Raw genomic sequence first — 20809 nt, forward strand, 5'->3', positions numbered from 1 at the left:
CCACAGTTTATAACTTTGTTAAATTTCTTCTGATTTTAATTTGTAAGTAAAATTTTATTATTTTTATTAATCATGAATTGCAAAAAGGCAAATGAAAAGCAACAGAAAACTAAAAAAAAATGACTAGAATCACAATGGAACTGAAAAAAATGATTGTTGAGAAATATGAAGGCGGCATGCATGTTCGAGATTTAACTGTTGCATACCATATTCCAAGAATGACAATATTGACAATTGTGAAAAATAAAGACATTATTAAATCTACTAATGTTGCAAAAGGGTAAATCTATAATAAAATTTATTTTTTTATTAATGTGCTCAAACAGTGTTTAAATTATTTTACAACCCCATTAATATACCATATCATTTTTTTACATGAGAACAAATTAATCATTTTTACATTACTTCTTATGGGAAAGGTTGATTTGGTATACGTCCTTTTCAGTTCAAGTCCAAACATCAGGAACTGATTAAGGTCGTATACTGAGGTTCCACTGTATATATTCATATAATATTAAATTATATATATTATATTGCACTTGCAGGTATTTTATGCTTGAAATACAGCTAAAAAAGTAAAAAACAAGATTTTATATTGTTTCTTATGTGAAAAATTGTTTCAGTTTTCAAACATTTATGAATGAATTAAGTTCAAAAACTGAGGTTTGACTGTACTATGATTTACAACATTATCTATGAACATTTGAATATAAGATAAAACAAAGAAAAATTATGATAAAAATAACACAAAAAACAGTAATTTAAAAACATAGATGATGATAAATATATAGACTATGTATATAATATATAAAAATTTATATAAATGATACTGATAAATTTGCATTTTGAAGACAATTTATTGTGCATCAATGAAACAGACATCTTTCAAACCATATATTTTTTATTCAAAAATGTTTTTCATTAATGATATAATATGATGTTATATTGTATTATTTCACTGGAATGAAATAATATAACATCATATTATATCATTATTACAATATATTTCAGTTGAATACAGTTAATGTTATCAGTAGTTAATGTAATCTCTGTGATTAGAAGCCTAGAAAGAAAAAATGTACTTTGTACTTTCACATTTCAATAAATTTTAATACATACCTGAAGAATTAATAAGAGTTGACAAAATGAAGGAACCTCACTTTTACTAGTAATAACCGAAAATATACATGAACAAACATCTTGTACAGTATATTTGGGTAAGAAAATACAATAGATACACCAATGAAAATATTCACACCTAAAAGTTAATTATTTTATATAACATGAATATTTTATATATTAACATCAAATATAAATGTAAAGAAATTTAAATTTTACCTTTCATAAGCATTAAAATTATCTTGAAAAGGTTTAACTTCAGCCTCAAAAGTAACCCAATCTCTCAATGAAAGTTTTGTTTCATCCAAGGCTCTGCAGATTAAATCTGAATTAAATAAGTGAATGACATCATCAAATTTTGTATCAGTTTTGTCAACAGAAATGTCATTCTGGATTAATTCTCTTAATTCTGGATGTAAACGAACAGCTATGAACTGAAACTAAGAAAAAACAATTTATTTTTACATTTCTATTATAATATATTTTATATATAATATAATAGAAGCAATTACCTTTTTCACAAGACTTGATGGCATTAGAACTAAATAATTTTCATCACTTATGATCTTTGAAACTTGTTTTAAATAAACTGTAAATAACCTACATAATTGAAATTATATTAATAATTTATAGGTTCTTTTTCATTTGTATTTTTATAAATAAAACTAATATACTTTAATCTACATCAATTCTATTTGATGTATTAATGCAATTTAATCTATCATTGTAAAACATTAAATATTTATTACTTAAAATCAAAAATTAATTCTTACTTTAAATTATTTAACATTAACTGATGAGTTTCAAGTTTTAACAAAGTGAAAATTGCATTACACAATGTAGTAACATCAGATAAATTATCATGTGATACTTGTGGAAAAATATCTGTTCTTTCAGTTATTCTTATTAAAAGAAGAGATAAACCATAAATTTCTGAATCATCATCATTATGATGAGTCTATAAAATAAAACATCAATTAAATTTGTTATATATCTGAATAATTTGTTTGAAAAAATAAAAGTTACCAATTTTTGCCAAAGATGGAAAAAAAGTGGTTTATGTAAGACAGAAAAGTTGCCAATCATGGATACAAATAAAATATCCCAATCTGACTTCCGCTCATCATGTTTTAACTCCATCAAGTTTATACAACACTTGAATGCTTCCAGGAGTGATAATGATATCTGTAACATACATATATATTCATTTTAATATATTTTTAGGATATACTTTTGTTTTATAACTTAGAATTTTGTGTTAGTTTTGTAAATCGTTAAGAATTTAAAAAATAAAATACAGTTGAAAAAATTTGGAAACAAGTCTATTTCTAGTGACTTCTCCAGAATAAATGTGTGATAAATGAAACTCTTTAATATATATTTTAATTAAATTACAATATAATTTAGTAAGGAAAAGACTAAAGTGGACAAAGAGATAATGAAAGAAATTTAAAATTAATGAAGAACAAAGCAGTTAGAATAAGTTTAGAAGACAGAGAATGATAAACTTCTCTACTATTTCAAGATGAATATATTAATAAGTGAAATTAGTATATGATTTACTCTGAATATTTGTTTAAGAAACAATTTTTGATTCATCAATAATGTTATGCATGTGCATAGCATTGGTTTTGACATAACTGGCTTTCATAGAACAGTGTAACAGTCATTTCGTAAGGTTTAAACTTCTGTTTTAATTTTTAATTTTCTGTGATTTAAATTAAACAAACATTCAATACAACTGAAAACATTTGTTTAGTTATTAAAAGTTTTTAGTTCTATTGGAGTCAAGATGGTTATTAGAAATATTATTAGAAACTATTTTTTGCAAATGACCTTTTTATGCCGAGAATTAATAGCTATGTATAAAATTATTACAAAACTCACCTGCAAGTGTATATTTTTTCCATAAAATAATCATATCAATAAATTTAATAACATTAAAATATTGTATTTACTCAAATATAAAATGACACAGAATCTAAGACACACCTTAAATTTTACACAAAACCCAGTTTTTTTTTTTTTTTAGGAAAAATAGAAAACTCAAGACAAATTTATATCAGAACTGATTCTGTTCATAATGTTCAGTATTTATTGCAAGTAAATAAAGTTATATATCACTTCTTCCATGGTATTACAGTCAGAAATATCTTCACTTCTATGTTAAGCTCTTCTGAATCAACACTGTATTCAATGCTATCATCATCTTCTTACATGCTTTCTGTTACATGTTACATGCTAGTCTTCATGCCATGTTCTTGTTACATGCTAGTCTTCATGCCATTTGAAGCTCTGAAAATGCAACACTTTAAAAAAGTGTTGCAAAACTTTTTCTGAGATTTTCATCTGGTACTTACAATGTTATTATAATAGACCAATGAGACTGAACTAAGTTGACCGCTTACATATTTACTATTATAAATATCGATCTAATAAAATCATTAAAATGATGCAATGGAATTAATCACAAGAAAAATAAAATGCATGGTATTAGAGGTCACTAATTATGTCAAATCTAGGATGCACTCTATTGTCAAAGATACTAAAACCTGAAAAAAGTGTACCTTATATTCAATTACCTGAATGTAAGACACACTTTTTTAGGTTTTAGTATATAGTAGTTAGTATATTTAGCTTTAGTACAGTCATACTGTACTGTACATACCAAGAATTAGACTGTGTATTTAATTTATAAAGAAATACAAAATTGAACCAAGAACTATATTTGTTAAATAGCTTATTTTTATGTGAAGTAAACAGTAAGTATAAACAGCTACATACTTTTGAATAAAGAGAATGTTCATCTATTTTTTCAGTCAGGCAGATAACTTTTTCAGGTGATTCAACTGATTCATTTTCCTTCAATACTGACTGGATAGCCACAGATAATTGATTAATTAACATTAGTTCTTCTTTGATTTAAAAAAAACAAAACAATATATAGTAAATAAATTTTATATTATTAAAAACAATAAAAATTTTTCAATTAAAAATATTAATTTTACCTGGTTTATTTTTATCTTCGAATGATTTACAAAAATAGTTAATTGATTTCTGCATATTATCAAAAGGATTATTTAATTCCTCTTCAAACGATTCATCCATAATTACTCCTATGAAAATGTTTAATCATTATAAATAATATTTAAACAGTAAAACAATTTTCATTCTATAAAATATTCTGACCTTCTAACATTCTAGTTGTTTCTCTCTCACATTCCTCTTGATATTTGTCATATAAAGAAACAGGCAATTTACCCAATCTAAAAATTTAAAATTTTTTATGGAAGTACATTTATATAAATTTTATTAAAAATTATTATAAAACCTCTTACTTTTTCAGTTCTTCAATAAATTTTGTTCGAATATCTGGCACATCTGAAAACTAAAAATAATTTTAATTAGTTTATAATAAAAAGTATCATTTTTATAAGTTTAAATATAGTAACTTACAGGACGAGGTGAGAGAAGAACAGGGAGAAATTGTCCAATAAAATAGGTTTTATGAAACAAACTGAAATTAAGCAAATAAAATAAATACAATTTATTTTTGAATTATTCATTTACAGAAGGTTGATTTCTGAAGAATATCCCAATATGATCTAGACATTAGTAAAGCTTAAATTAGAAACATAATTAATCAACTATGAAATCATAACATGTCAATAAAGGGAATGCCAACAAAAGTAATTCCACAGTGCCAAGCTCAAAAGATAATACTACCTCTCCAAAAGATAATGCAATGTCTGAGTGTTACAAGAGAATCCACCAACACAACATTCTGAGAAGGTAGACATTGTACAGCTGATCATCAGACAAAAGTTGTGGCTCTGATGGTCCATAAGATACAAGGACGCCTTGATATCTCAGTATTATCAAGAGTGAAAGACAAATTGCCAGTGTCAGTATGATGGAGAGTTTGTAGCTATAATAGATACCTTTCCATGATATACCTGTGAAGTTCCCTGATGCTAGCCCAAAAGATTTTTGTGACTTCAGAATGCTGAAAACAGCAATTGGAAAATGGCATGACACAACATTAAATGATCTATGGAAAATTTGCATAGATGACTTAAACAAACTATCCTCTCTCACCTGTTCAGGGCAGTCTCCTGCCCTGAAAGAATTTACTAAACTGAGACTTTAGTAAATTCACAGTGAAAGAAATCAACTTTCTGTATTAGCTAAATACTTTTATAGCAGCAAAGTAATCTATTAAATATATTTATCTAAACTTTTAATATTTAAAGATGGAAAAAACTATTGTTTTTTACAGTGTATAAAATTTTGAAATTTATCAATTAACCAATTATCTTTGTCAAATGTCTTTCAAGTTGATGAAATCATAATGTGTAATTCTAATGCAGTGAACTCTTATTAATTCAAATTCCACAGAATTCAGGAAAAATTTGAATTATCCAATGTTCAAATTTTCAGAAATGTCTAACGAAGTAAACTTTTTACAAATCAAGAAAGAAAAAATATTTTATATCTGCTGAATCATAAAAATATAAAATTTTAAAATTAAACCTAATTTGCTAAGTTTTTTTAAATAAAGTGAAAATGTTTTAAAATGATGTCAGAGCCCTAGGTCAAAAATGGTTAACAATCAAGGAAAACTTTAATACAAATTAAAAAGGAAAGCTATACAATAGAATGTGGCTAGAAACATCAACTAGTGTTTGATCAAATCACTTTTCTCATATTTACGTAATTAGCAACATTTTAATGTATAAACAAATATACTTTTGTTTGAATTATCCAACTTTAAATTAATGAAAACATAATTTAAAGATATAAAACTTATATAATATCTAGTTAATCTTACTAAATATTTAATTTTCTGGCAAATAATGTGGATAATTATAACTTTTATTAAAAAAATAAAAAATAATAATAATCATACAAAATGAAATTTTTACTGTAAATTAATTTTTGTTATTTTTATACTTTTTGATAAGACTAATACAGTGGAACCCCGGTTAACGAACGTCCTGGTTAACGACCAAATCGGTTAACGAACTTTTATTTTGCAAAAATTTTGTCTCGGATAACGAACAAAATTCGGATAACAAACGTAACGGTATTTTGTGTCAAATTTTAGTTGGTGTTAGGCACGCGCGAGTTAAGCATTGCTTTTCCGAGTGTTTGTGCTATACTTCTTTTTTCAGTTTTGTGATTTATATATTTAATCAATATGGCATCCAAGAAAGAAAAAAGTCATAGTGGCAATAGAAAACGACAACGCAATATAAACGACAATGCGCTATCGCATTTGAGAAAAATTTTGATTAAAAGAGTAAGACAATCAACTTTAGATCAATTTCTTGTTCCTTACGGAAAGAGTTTGTTTGTTTGTTAAGTTATGGCAACGCAACACTTGGGCGATCTGCCTAGGGGAATGCCTTCTGGGAGGTGTTTTTAAGGGAAACTGGCCCCTATTTAGGCGTTACAGACGTGGAGAAAACCCGGAAAACTCCACGTGGCCAGCCCGTTTGAGCGAGGTGCGAACCCACGAACGAACTCCCCGTGTTCAAGGTACGAAGACCACTTAGCCACTGGTGGGTTTTTTTTCAAAAGAGACTTCGACTCAATCTTCCGATGAAGTGCTACCCGTTATTTTTTTGGAGGGGATTCCCCTTCTAAGCATTAAGGTTCGTATATATCCACTTTTCTGCCACCAACTACAACAAATGAAGGTATGTACAGTGCTATTTTATTAAACAAAGTTTACATGTTTGTTGCTGTAATGATAGATACTACGTTTTCCTACATTTTCATCAAAGAAAATTACTGTATATCACAAATTAAATCACAAAAATTTCGGAGACTAGAACGGATTAATTGCATTTGCATTAATTTCTACGGGAAAAATTGCTTCGGTTAACGAACAATTCAGTTAACGAATGGAGTCGCGGAACGGATTAAGTTCGTTAACCGGGGTTCCACTGTATTTTAAATTCTTCATTTAACATTAGTATGAAATATATTATTTTACTTATATTAAAAATTTTAAATGTAAGTTTTTAATTATCCAAATTCAAATTTTCAGTTTTTTATTTATAAATATTTACCTTGCTTCTAACACAGAAGATGGGATTCTACCTGTGGTTTCATAAAGTAACAGAGCCTTGTTCACGTCTACTTCTGCTTGAGTAGAAAACTAAAAAAATTTTAATTCAAAATTAATTTATCTTTGTAATCATATATATTAATCTAAAAAAATCTTATTTAATATATTCAAGTTAAAAGCTTTTTCTTATACTTTGAAAGAAATCAAAATTCAATGTAAATTTATATTATTATTACAATCTCATATTTCATATAATCTATGCTCAAAGCTCAACTGTCACAATTGAGCTGCAATTTGAGTTAAATAGAGAAAAGTCAAGACTAGATATGGAAAGCTTAGGGACAGGAGACCCTGATTAACTATATATGAACTTCTGGTTTGCACCGGAAGTTACATTATTTCAATTCAAAAATTTTTCCCTGAAAGGTGTTAGATAGATGACTGGCATGACTCTATTCTAACAGGAAAAGTATGATGTACAAGAGCAAGACATTACTAATTTGAAATGGAGAGCATATATTTTAAATTAAATAAATTATAAATTGCGGCCTGGTATTGTGATGATGTCAATAAAATAATTGCTCATTCTGATTACTTTGTTTTAATTATAATTAAAAAAATGAAACAACACCTAACATTGGTCATTATACTAAATATTTTAAATGTTTATAGTAAATAGTAATAAATATCAATATAAATTTATGAAATTATTGTTAAATTTTACACATACAGTAAAAATTCAGCCATCTGAAATAGTTTAAGAAAAAAAACTAGAACATGTAGCATTGTAGATACCACAAAGTATAACACATGGAGACCAAACTCTTTATGTAATTGAAATTCACTATGTCATCTGTCAATTGTAGCACTGTGAAACTCGATCATATATAAGTAAAATTGCATTAGATTTGAGTAAATTAATTTACCTTTAAATATAGTTTCTGCATTACATTGTTTATTGTTCATGAAACTTTAAATGCACAGTGACTAAGGTACACAAAACACAAAAACAAACAAATAATTATTTATTGTGATATTGTCACAATGTCGAGTTGCAATTTTTAATCATATTTTTAATTTATTTCATTTAAAATATATGCTCTCCACCTCAAATTAGTAATGTAGTGTCTTACATCATACTTTTCCATTAGCAATGGAATCATGCCAATCATCTATTAACTGCTTTCAGGGGAAAAGCTTTGAATTGAAATAACGACTTCTGTATATTTCAAAAAACTGGGTACTTAACTATATAACACTCACCAAATAAACCATCACCAGTTCATAACCAAACAGAAAAATATTTTATATATTTTCAGTTTTAACGCAACATATTCGAATTATGTAGTTAAACGGAACTTTCAAAAACATTCTATTCTACTAGCCGTTAGTTCGATATCGTCAATACCTGAGGATGACTATTACATATAGATGAAAACGTTCGTAGAAAGAATTTTTTCTGTTGGGTTATGAACTGGTGATAGTTTATTTGGTGAGTGTTATATAACGACTTCTGGTTTGCATTGGAAGTTCACATATAGTTAATCGAGGCCTCCTGCCCCTAATGTTTCCATATCTGGTCTTGGATTTCATCTATCTAATGCCATTTTCAAGATTAAGGAAAGATGGATGGACGGACAACAGTAGGAATTTATAGATCTACAATTTTTTCAAATTGCAACCCAATAAGTTTCTGGATTATCCAAAAGACCCCTACTCTCATCAAGTTCAGATAATTAAATTTTCATTGATATTAATTTACATACCTTTGAATTTCCCTCCTCTGTTTTATCTTTTAATACATCTGCTTCAGAGTAAATGCCTACTTGATCACAGTTTTCCTTTTTTTAAAAAAATATAACACATAAAAAATATNTTCAATATTTCACTGTATAAAATGCAAATAATTTATTTATGAAATAAATTTAGTTTAAGAATTAAACTTCAAGATATTTTATATTGGAGCAAGACACCAACAGTAATTGTATTACTTCTTGACCCATTTTCTTCTATTAATGTGACTGACCTCATCCTTAGTAGAGCCACACCTGTTTGCAGTATGTCAGTTTAAAAAAAAAATTATCTGAAAATTTATGATTTCCTACTTCTATTTTTCCCTATTCCTTAGTCAGGTCAATTTTTATCTGAATCATTATCCAGTAAAAAAAATTTAAATATTTATCAATAAGTTATTGTTGTTGATGGGGAAAATGAGATAGCAGTTAGTAAAACATTTTTTGTTTTTAATTTTTTAACTAAATTATCATTTCTTCTTTCTATTGTTGACTTTTTCTGCTCTGTGGACTCCAAGAATGCCTTTTCTGCATGCCCATCATCGGTTTGCTGAGGCCCACAATAAGGAAGGTAAAGCATTGAAAAACAAATATGTATTCATAATATAATTGTTCAATTTTGTCATTAGCACAAAGTGCATCTTTATAAACATTGAAAATAGTTTTGGCAATACTTCAACTTTTTAAAATAAATAATAAAGATTATTAAGTATTATTAATTTTGTGTATAGTTGTAAGAATTTATTTTAAAGTATTCACAAATTAAAAGTGAACTTTTAACCTTGAATATTAATCATAAGTTAGTATAAAAAGTAGTCATGCTGGTCATCTATCTAACTCCTTTCAGGGGAAAATTTTGGAATTGAAATAATATGACTTCCAGTATTTATTGGAAGTTTGTACAGTATATAGTTAATCAAGGCCTCCTGCCCCTAAGCTTTTCATATCTGGTCTCATCTTTTATCTATCTAACTCCGTTCTCAAGATTAAGAAAGCCCAATTAATTCATGCCTATCTCACCAATTTTACTAACATTAAATGTTAAAATTTAAAAACTTAGAGTCCAAAGGATATATCTGAGTCAGAATGCGCAAATTTGATACCACTTTCCAGAGCAGCAGGTTGATATCGTACTGCCTCAGCTATCTAGGTATCAGATTTATCTTTTAACAACAGCTTCAATATGTAAAACCTCATCTTTCTGCCATAAAATCTCGAATTAATATTAATTTAAATTAATATAATTTATTGCATAAATAGCTACAGAAAATCATCCAATGTAATGACCTATAGCAATAAAAATTTGAACATCACTAACTAAAATCTATTGATGCATAATTGTTTATGTGAGAACTTGGAAGTCATTTAATATGTTCCTATTATAAGAAAGAATTAATTTAAATTAATTTTTAAAGAAGAGTTTATTTGAAATAATTGTTGGAAATTTATTTTACTTTCAAGTTTACTTAGCAAAGAAAGAGGAGATTATGTCATTTCCCTCAATGACAATAATTATCTAAAAAAATGTTGACACATCTTGTGGCGCAATTCATCCCAGGTTCCTGTCACACGGTGGGTCCAAACAACTCATTGGAGGAGATTTAGCTATAAAAGGGGAGAACATCCTTGAAAAAAGTGTTATCTCATTATCTTTTTAGATGTTTTCTCTCCAAGTGCTCCTGTCAAGTTGCCTCCAATGATTCGGATGAATCAAAGGTCCTCCACAGTTGTTAGAAAAATTTCTTGAATTCATTCTAAAGTTCTCTACATTTCTCCAAAGTTTGTATAAATCTTCATCAACATCTCCAGAATATGATGAAATCTCCTTGAAGACAAAATCCCAAGAGTTTAGAGATAACAGATATATAAATATTGTGAACTCTCTCTCTCTAATTATAAGTTCAAGAATTAGTTTTGTTCTTTATTTTTCATGTTGATATTGTAATCAGCATAGATTGTTTATTTAGATTATAATAAAATATGTTTAATTTACTCATAAATATGTTTCTGGATTGATTATTTTAATTATCATCAAATTATATTCTTGGATCATAACCCCCTCTCTATCAAAGACCACTTGGAATAAGTCAAGTAATATCGCAGGTTAGGATTCAAAGAAACGATCAAAATCCTAACTGGTGTCAGGATCCTGACGTAAAAGATGGGGATCTTACCAATCTTCACATCTTTCTTCTCTTTAATATTAAACATCCTGAATCCGTGAGCGGGATCTTACTGCTCCAATCTCACAGTTTAATTTCAATGATATTTTAAATAATGTTTGTAAAGAATTTATAATAAAATTTAAATGCAAATATAAACTTTTAATTACAATCTAATATTAATTAATATACTGTATTTGAAATTATTTATGAATATATACAAGGTGCATCTGAAAAGTTTGGTGAATGGTCCCATAGTTGAATAACTATGCTGGTTAGGATGTTGCACTCATGCAGACATAGTGAGAGACTTGCCAACTAGTGCCCCCTAGCGTTGAAATCACGACAGTTAAACGGAAGTGCACGCAACAAACAATGCAATGCAGTCAGTGTGAAAAGGAGAGTCACTACAAAATGGAGCAATGCGTGAACATCAAGTTTTGCTTTTGCTTCAAATTAGGCAAAACAGCAACAGAGACACATGAAATGTTAGTGAAAGTGTATGGTGTGGAAGCAGTGAGTAAAAAGTGTGTTTTTGAATGGTTTAAACGCTTCAGAGAAAGAAAGGAAAAGATGTCGACAATAAGCCACGTTCTGGTAGACCGTCAACAAGCACAACTCCAGACAACATTGAACGAGACAACGGATGCTTGCAGATGATCGGTGCCTGTCTTTGAGAATGATAGCAGAAGATTTGAAGATAAGCAAGGACAGTGTGAGCACCATTGTTTGTGAACATTTGCAAAAGTGTAAGATTTGTGCCCGGTTTGTACTGCACACACTGTTAGAAAAGGGAAATCAACACCAGATGGAAACCTCTGAAGATTTCATCGACGTGTGTGACTGGAATCTGCAGTTCTTGGAAACAATCATTACAGGGGATGAGTTGTGGTGCTACCAGTACAATCCGGAAACCAAGCAACAGTCCGTAGAATGTTGCTTGGTTTCCGGATGGTCATCCTCCTCCCAAAAAATGTTGTCTCACCAAATCCAGGATTAAGACGATGTTGGTTGCCTTTCCTGACAGTAAGGGCTTGATCCATCATGAATTTTTACCCGACGATACAATCATTAATGCAGAATTCTATGAGGGAGTTTTGAAACTGCTGCAGAAATGCATCAGGTGACTTCGGCCACAGCTGTACCAGAGTAGACAGTGGACTCTTCTCCACGACAACGCCCGTCTGCACACTGCAAGCTGCGTACGGCACTTCCTTGCTACACGCCAGATGACAGTTCTTCAACACTCTCCATATTCTCCAGATCTGGCACCTGCAGATTTCTTTTTGTTTCCCCATCTCAAAGGAGTCCTAAAAGGCCTACGCTTTTCTAACATTGCACAGATCCAACAACGTGTGACAATGGTGCTTTGTGCGATACTGAAAGAAGTGTTTGCTCACAGCTTCCAGCTGCTGTACAACTGATGTCAAATGTGTGTTGTTGCTAATGGCGATTACTTTGAATGCCAGTAAAGGTATTTTGTTTGTATCTCTTGTTTCCTTTATTTAATGAGATCATTAACCAAACTTTTCAGACACACCTTGTATTTATTTTCATTCATAATTTCTAGTTTTGATTTATGAAACAGTATTATTCATAATATTACAATAATAATTATAAAATTAGTATTTTGTTAACACACTGTCAAAGAGAAGTAACCAATTTAAAACAAACAGGTAAAGAGAATTGTAATACAGTACCTTTAAATCTTGTAGACGAGTCTTGACTAACATAACATAATCATTAAACAATGGACGGCATTTACTTGGAATTGATGGTGGTCTTGTTAAATGTGCCTAAATTATTAAAATGCAGTCAATAAATTTCATAATAACATAAATTTTAAATACAGTGGAATCTTATATACATACATACATACATATATATGTTACATTTAAAAATTCTAAATAAATTTTACTTTGCAGATATTAATAAATTTTTTATTATCAATCATATATTTTAGCATTATTTAAGAAAGTTTATATAATGATATTATATGAAGATTAGAATTTAGATTTTTAAAATACAGTAGAGCATCGATTATCCGACTCAACTGGAAACTTGGGTTGGTCGGATAACTGAAAAAATCGGATAATCGAAAAGAATGAAAAAATATATTATTAGTATAGTATATTAGCATATTAGTATATCCCATGTAATTAGTATATTAGTATATCGCTATTAACATACTTCACATTGAATTTTCATCGATGTTAAGCCTAACAAAATTTTTTTAAAAATAATAATTGTGGCTATTGTATCGTTAAAAAATATTTTAAAATTATTTTATTGCTCACAAAACAAACAACCACTCACAATTAGAAAATTAAGTCTCGTTTAAATACTGGCCTCCCTTTCATGGTCGAGCCAGTGTTGTCAGCTAAAACACGCAAAAATTTAACAAAAACAATATTAAAGTAGCCAAGACATAGCCAAATATTGTAGTGCCACATCACTAGCAGACACTTGAAATTTGCCGACTAGAACGGTCGGTTAACCGATGTGACGGTTAATTGACGATAGGATAATCAATGCTCTACTGTATTTATTGTAAGAGTAAATAAAAAGTAAGAGTAAATCATTTATATTTACTCAGAATCAATAAGAATTACAGAAATATGTTAATGTAAATATAGTTTTCACAGTGAAACTTAATTTCAAACTATAATTTTATTTATATTTTGCAATTTATTATTAACAAAAATAATCCTTAAACACATGGTTAGATATTCAAATTTAACACTCACCAACAACAAAATCCAGCAAAATGTAGAAATTTTACTGTAAACTAATGTTTTCATCTGTATATAACAGACATCTTAGGTTTAATCCATAGAATAAAACAGTAAAGTTAAATTAAACATTTAGAACCATTAGAATATTTTTTAAAATGAACAGAATGTCTTTAAGAACATGCAGAGAACTGCACATGCCTGGTTTGGACAAGTGCTTAATTTATCTCAAACAACACTCTCCATAAAGAGTGAATCAGTTTCCTTAATGTTAACTGTTTTCCTCTTCAAAGAAACTAATTCAATCTACACGACTTAGAGAGTACTGTTTGAGATAAGTTACTTGTTGGTCCACACTAGGCATGCATAGTTCTCCACATGGTTCTTAAAGATATTCTCATTTCTAATAGCAGTAAATATTTAATTTAACTTTAATATTCTATCCTATGGAATTAAACCTGAAGATGTCTGAGATATACAAATAAAAACATTATAGTAAAACTTCTACATTTTGCTGAATTTTGGTGTTGGTGAGATGTTAATTTTGAATTTATTATTAAAATATGTTCTTGATATTTTTCTAATAATAAAATTTAAAATAAAAAAAAGTGTATTTTAAAATGTATAATATAATTTGTAAAATAGAAAACTGCATTTATTGCTTAATAAATAAATGAATAAATTTGGAAGATTCATCTTAATAACTTTGAAACTATTTTCTTTTCTTTTGTTAATTTAGTAAGGTAACAAATAATATTATTTAAATAATGTGTCAGTGATAATAACAATAATAAAAGGATAATTTTATTACTCAGCAGCAGTCAAAATGGAAGTAAATTATTAAAAATTTTCATCGGTTATTGACACCCTCACTTTTCTCTCCTATAGGCACCAAGAGGGCCTTTTATCATACCTATCATAAGTTTGGTCAGACACATAATGGGAAAAGCTAGGTAATGACAAATGGGGTCTGACAATCCAGGACAGACTACCCCCAAACAATTGCTGGTCTGTTTTTCAACTACTCAGATTCAATCCTGAATCCCCCAAAATAGTAGGCTAATGCTTTAACTATCTCAGCTATCTAGTTGTCATACCCTCACCTTCTAATGATATATTTGTGTTTCATATAGTTATAATTATTTGTGAGACCCGAAAGGCCCTGGGTCACATTTAATAATTTTTATTGATAATATTAAATTATCGACACAAAATATTACTTCATTTTTTGTGAAAATTAGTGTTTTGGACGTGGGAAAAAACCAGATAACAGATGCTACTTCCTTTCACAGAAGAGAACATCCTCTGACTTTCCCTTATCTGATTAAAAATCTCACTAAGATGGGAAATGGTTACCCCTCATTCATTCCCCTTTCGTCCGTTCTCATGAAAGAGTTACTGGTCGATGATTGGTCAAAATTCAGGAGATATAAGGGAATTTAGTCCGAATTCGGGGAGTTCAGCGACAGTTCTGGAAGCGTCCAAACTCCATACGTTTTTCCTCCTGATGACCAACGCCCTTAAACGAGTCCCATAGACTAAGTCCCGAGTCTGAACTTAGTAAAGATACTTTTATATTTGTGCACGTATTGATCTCCCGTACGAAGAAGTAAATGAACTCTATCTACAAGGTGTCCCTTACCTACAGAGAGGAAGACGAACAACAACTAACCAGGTCGTATGGTTTATAATAATTTTGTGAGCTCTCTCTCTCGATCGCGCATCAGTATAAAATAAGTCTTAGACTATAACTCGTGTAGCTTAATTGTCTTATTGATATCTCTCGTTCATTGATGTTTGTATTCGTTTTGCTTTTTGAGTTATTAAATTTACTCTTGTTAAATATACTTAAATGTCTCTTCAATTGATTCCGAATAGGATCTCATACGCGTGTTAATCCGCGTATAATAAGACTGATTAACTGGTGTCAAGGAATCCTGACGAGCATCTGAACTTCGCAGTTCGGATCATATAGCGGTTATTGCTCTCCTATGAAATATTTAAGATCAGATCTAGTGATCTGCATCCTAGAGAACTAGTCCTACCGACTGGTGCCGATTAAGTGTTACACGAGTACTACCTACTCCGTAACCCCGGCTACTCTCACATATTTAAAATAAAATTGTATATGAAATAAAATAATCAGCTATTTCATACATTGAAATTAATTTAAACTGTAAAAAAAAAAGACTGGCTGCAATTATCTTACTATAACTTTAAGTAAACAAACATATGCTATCTTTCTTGGAATAAAAATTAATTTAAAAACAGCATACCTTTAAAAAATAAACAGGCTCATAAGGAACTAAACTTGTCAAAAACTTTACAAAATAACTAAATGTTTTACTTGTATTGGCAAAAGAAGTTGATATATCACCAAAATGACTCTGAAATTTCCAATAGGAATGAAGTTTAATTCTTATTAATGATTCAGTTTTATTACTAAAAATAATTACTTACCTGGAACCAGTTTTCATAAGAAATAAAATAGTGAGGACCTTCTAGCACACATTGACGAGTAATAAGAAAACAACTTATCAAATAATCAATTTCTAATTTATCAAATGATTCTTTTAGAAGTTTATTGGTAAAATCTGAAGAAATATAATAAATTATATTATATAAATACTATAAAACTTGAATTATTTACATAAATGAAACTTTACAGATATGCAGTATTTTCAACTAGCAATTGGATATAAACTAAATATTCTTATTTATGTCATTGCAAAAAATAATAGCTAATACTTAATATTTTATTGTATTTATTATTAACATAAATAAAATTCTTTAAGCTGTATACATATCTTTAATGATTCCCATATTATTTTTAATATTTTTGTGCTTGTTCTAGTTTTATTTTCAACTTGTTTACATTTAAATAGAAATGAACACTACACTGTTTTATATTTAATTAATAAATATAATTAGAGAAATCTTGTCATTTCATGAAGATTGTTAATATTCATTTATAATACAGTCAAACTTCTGAATAACAGCCACTGACAGGAGCATTTTTGGAGATTATTTTGTATAGATTTCATAAAGAAGTGTTCTGAAAAAACTGGCTGCCATTCAGAGGTCATTGTTTTAAAAGGTGGCCATTATTGGAGGCTTGACTGTAAACTAAAATTTTTTAAAATTTATAATAAATATAGTTTGATTGAAAAATACCATTGATAATATTTAGCAAATTTTCAAAATATCTTAAAGTAGTTAAAAACATAACTTTATTTCCAAACACAAAAGTGAAGAAATGTACAGTGTATCCATATAAAACTGACCCACTCACTGAAAAAAATACACAAAAACAAATTAATTTAAGCAAAAGGCATCTAATAGAAACTATTTTAACATTACTTAAATGTACAGAAACATATGGAAGATGCTGTAAATGATGTCCATGAACACCCTATGCATCTTTGTGTTCATGAAATCATGTTCAAACTGATCCTACTAATGTCAATGCCTTCAAATGCTTCTGCAAAAGCTATCTTTTGGTTTGCCAACAGTTCTGGGATTGGTCTCATATACTTTCCTTTTTAAATTTCCCTTATAATATTCACATCACTAATGTTTCATCATCTTAGTCAGGCCAATTTCAAGTGGAATAATCTGTATTACACTAATTTATTATTATGAGCATTTAAATACGCATTTTAAATATCAAAATACATTTTTAAGTATGTAAAACATTTGAAGCAAGCAAAATAATTTGGATAAATGAGTTTTGGAAATAGTAGTACAAATGATGAATGTAAGATAAGAAAGATAAAGTACCAAAAATAAGAAAAACCTAATATTAAATGTTTAACTTCTGATGCCAACTTATTCTTTGTTAGCTTTGCTATCCATTTATCACTTATTTTAATGTATTGAAAAGAATNTTTATTACTCAGCAGCAGTCAAAATGGAAGTAAATTATTAAAAATTTTCATCGGTTATTGACACCCTCACTTTTCTCTCCTATAGGCACCAAGAGGGCCTTTTATCATACCTATCATAAGTTTGGTCAGACACATAATGGGAAAAGCTAGGTAATGACAAATGGGGTCTGACAATCCAGGACAGACTACCCCCAAACAATTGCTGGTCTGTTTTTCAATTACTCAGATTCAATCCTGAATCCCCCAAAATAGTAGGCTAATGCTTTAACTATCTCAGCTATCTAGTTGTCATACCCTCACCTTCTAATGATATATTTGTGTTTCATATAGTTATAATTATTTGTGAGACCCGAAAGGCCCTGGGTCACATTTAATAATTTTTATTGATAATATTAAATTATCGACACAAAATATTACTTCATTTTTTGTGAAAATTAGTGTTTTGGACGTGGGAAAAAACCAGATAACAGATGCTACTTCCTTTCACAGAAGAGAACATCCTCTGACTTTCCCTTATCTGATTAAAAATCTCACTAAGATGGGAAATGGTTACCCCTCATTCATTCCCCTTTCGTCCGTTCTCATGAAAGAGTTACTGGTCGATGATTGGTCAAAATTCAGGAGATATAAGGGAATTTAGTCCGAATTCGGGGAGTTCAGCGACAGTTCTGGAAGCGTCCAAACTCCATACGTTTTTCCTCCTGATGACCAACGCCCTTAAACGAGTCCCATAGACTAAGTCCCGAGTCTGAACTTAGTAAAGATACTTTTATATTTGTGCACGTATTGATCTCCCGTACGAAGAAGTAAATGAACTCTATCTACAAGGTGTCCCTTACCTACAGAGAGGAAGACGAACAACAACTAACCAGGTCGTATGGTTTATAATAATTTTGTGAGCTCTCTCTCTCGATCGCGCATCAGTATAAAATAAGTCTTAGACTATAACTCGTGTAGCTTAATTGTCTTATTGATATCTCTCGTTCATTGATGTTTGTATTCGTTTTGCTTTTTGAGTTATTAAATTTACTCTTGTTAAATATACTTAAATGTCTCTTCAATTGATTCCGAATAGGATCTCATACGCGTGTTAATCCGCGTATAATAAGACTGATTAACTGGTGTCAAGGAATCCTGACGAGCATCTGAACTTCGCAGTTCGGATCATATAGCGGTTATTGCTCTCCTATGAAATATTTAAGATCAGATCTAGTGATCTGCATCCTAGAGAACTAGTCCTACCGACTGGTGCCGATTAAGTGTTACACGAGTACTACCTACTCCGTAACCCCGGCTACTCTCACATATTTAAAATAAAATTGTATATGAAATAAAATAATCAGCTATTTCATACATTGAAATTAATTTAAACTGTAAAAAAAAAAGACTGGCTGCAATTATCTTACTATAACTTTAAGTAAACAAACATATGCTATCTTTCTTGGAATAAAAATTAATTTAAAAACAGCATACCTTTAAAAAATAAACAGGCTCATAAGGAACTAAACTTGTCAAAAACTTTACAAAATAACTAAATGTTTTACTTGTATTGGCAAAAGAAGTTGATATATCACCAAAATGACTCTGAAATTTCCAATAGGAATGAAGTTTAATTCTTATTAATGATTCAGTTTTATTATTAAAAATAATTACTTACCTGGAACCAATTTTCATAAGAAATAAAATAGTGAGGACCTTCTAGCACACATTGACGAGTAATAAGAAAACAACTTATCAAATAATCAATTTCTAATTTATCAAATGATTCTTTTAGAAGTTTATTGGTAAAATCTGAAGAAATATAATAAATTATATTATATAAATACTATAAAACTTGAATTATTTACATAAATGAAACTTTACAGATATGCAGTATTTTCAACTAGCAATTGGATATAAACTAAATATTCTTATTTATGTCATTGCAAAAAATAATAGCTAATACTTAATATTTTATTGTATTTATTATTAACATAAATAAAAATCTTTAAGCTGTATACATATCTTTAATGATTCCCATATTATTTTTAATATTTTTGTGCTTGTTCTAGTTTTATTTTCAACTTGTTTACATTTAAATAGAAATGAACACTACACTGTTTTATATTTAATTAATAAATATAATTAGAGAAATCTTGTCATTTCATGAAGATTGTTAATATTCATTTATAATACAGTCAAACTTCTGAATAACAGCCACTGACAGGAGCATTTTTGGAGATTATTTTGTATAGATTTCATAAAGAAGTGTTCTGAAAAAACTGGCTGCCATTCAGAGGTCATTGTTTTAAAAGGTGGCCATTATTGGAGGCTTGACTGTAAACTAAAATTTTTTAAAATTTATAATAAATATAGTTTGATTGAAAAATACCATTGATAATATTTAGCAAATTTTCAAAATATCTTAAAGTAGTTAAAAACATAACTTTATTTCCAAACACAAAAGTGAAGAAATGTACAGTGTATCCATATAAAACTGACCCACTCACTGAAAAAAATACACAAAAACAAATTAATTTAAGCAAAAGGCATCTAATAGAAACTATTTTAACATTACTTAAATGTATAGAAACATATGGAAGATGCTGTAAATGATGTCCATGAACACCCTATGCATCTTTGTGTTCATGAAATCATGTTCAAACTGATCCTACTGATGTCAATGCCTTCAAATGCTTCTGCAAAAGCTATCTTTTGGTTTGCCTACAGTTCTGGGATTGGTCTCATATACTTCCTTTTTAAATTTCCCTTATAATATTCACATCACTAATGTTTCATCATCTTAGTCAGGCCAATTTCAAGTGGAATAATCTGTATTACACTAATTTATTATTATGANCAAATTTTCAAAATATCTTAAAGTAGTTAAAAACATAACTTTATTTCCAAACACAAAAGTGAAGAAATGTACAGTGTATCCATATAAAACTGACCCACTCACTGAAAAAAATACACAAAAACAAATTAATTTAAGCAAAAGGCATCTATTAGAAACTATTTTAACATTACTTAAATGTACAGAAACATATGGAAGATGCTG

At 28.9% G+C, this 20809-nt stretch overlaps 1 protein-coding gene across 1 annotated transcript; it reads right to left on the reverse strand.

Annotated features, from left to right (window-relative positions):
* Positions 1–1042: 1042 nt before the first annotated feature.
* Positions 1043–19570, reverse strand: LOC111634404 (Fanconi anemia group A protein homolog). Its single transcript, XM_023379157.1, has 15 exons — positions 19427–19570; positions 19243–19353; positions 12851–12946; positions 8962–9036; positions 7197–7285; positions 4576–4636; positions 4458–4507; positions 4309–4385; positions 4128–4235; positions 3904–4034; positions 2146–2304; positions 1893–2077; positions 1632–1719; positions 1339–1559; positions 1043–1258 (listed from the first exon to the last, which is right to left on the reverse strand). Exons 3-15 carry the CDS (start codon positions 12881–12883, stop codon positions 1099–1101), a joined length of 1437 nt encoding a protein of 478 aa, XP_023234925.1. The 5' UTR covers positions 12884–12946; positions 19243–19353; positions 19427–19570; the 3' UTR covers positions 1043–1098.
* Between the last annotated feature and the right edge of the window lie 1239 nt (positions 19571–20809).

The sequence above is a fragment of the Centruroides sculpturatus genome, unplaced genomic scaffold (assembly GCF_000671375.1).
Source record: "Centruroides sculpturatus isolate CEXI.00-Female unplaced genomic scaffold, Cexi_2.0 scaffold644, whole genome shotgun sequence".
Lineage (NCBI taxonomy): Eukaryota > Metazoa > Arthropoda > Arachnida > Scorpiones > Buthidae > Centruroides > Centruroides sculpturatus.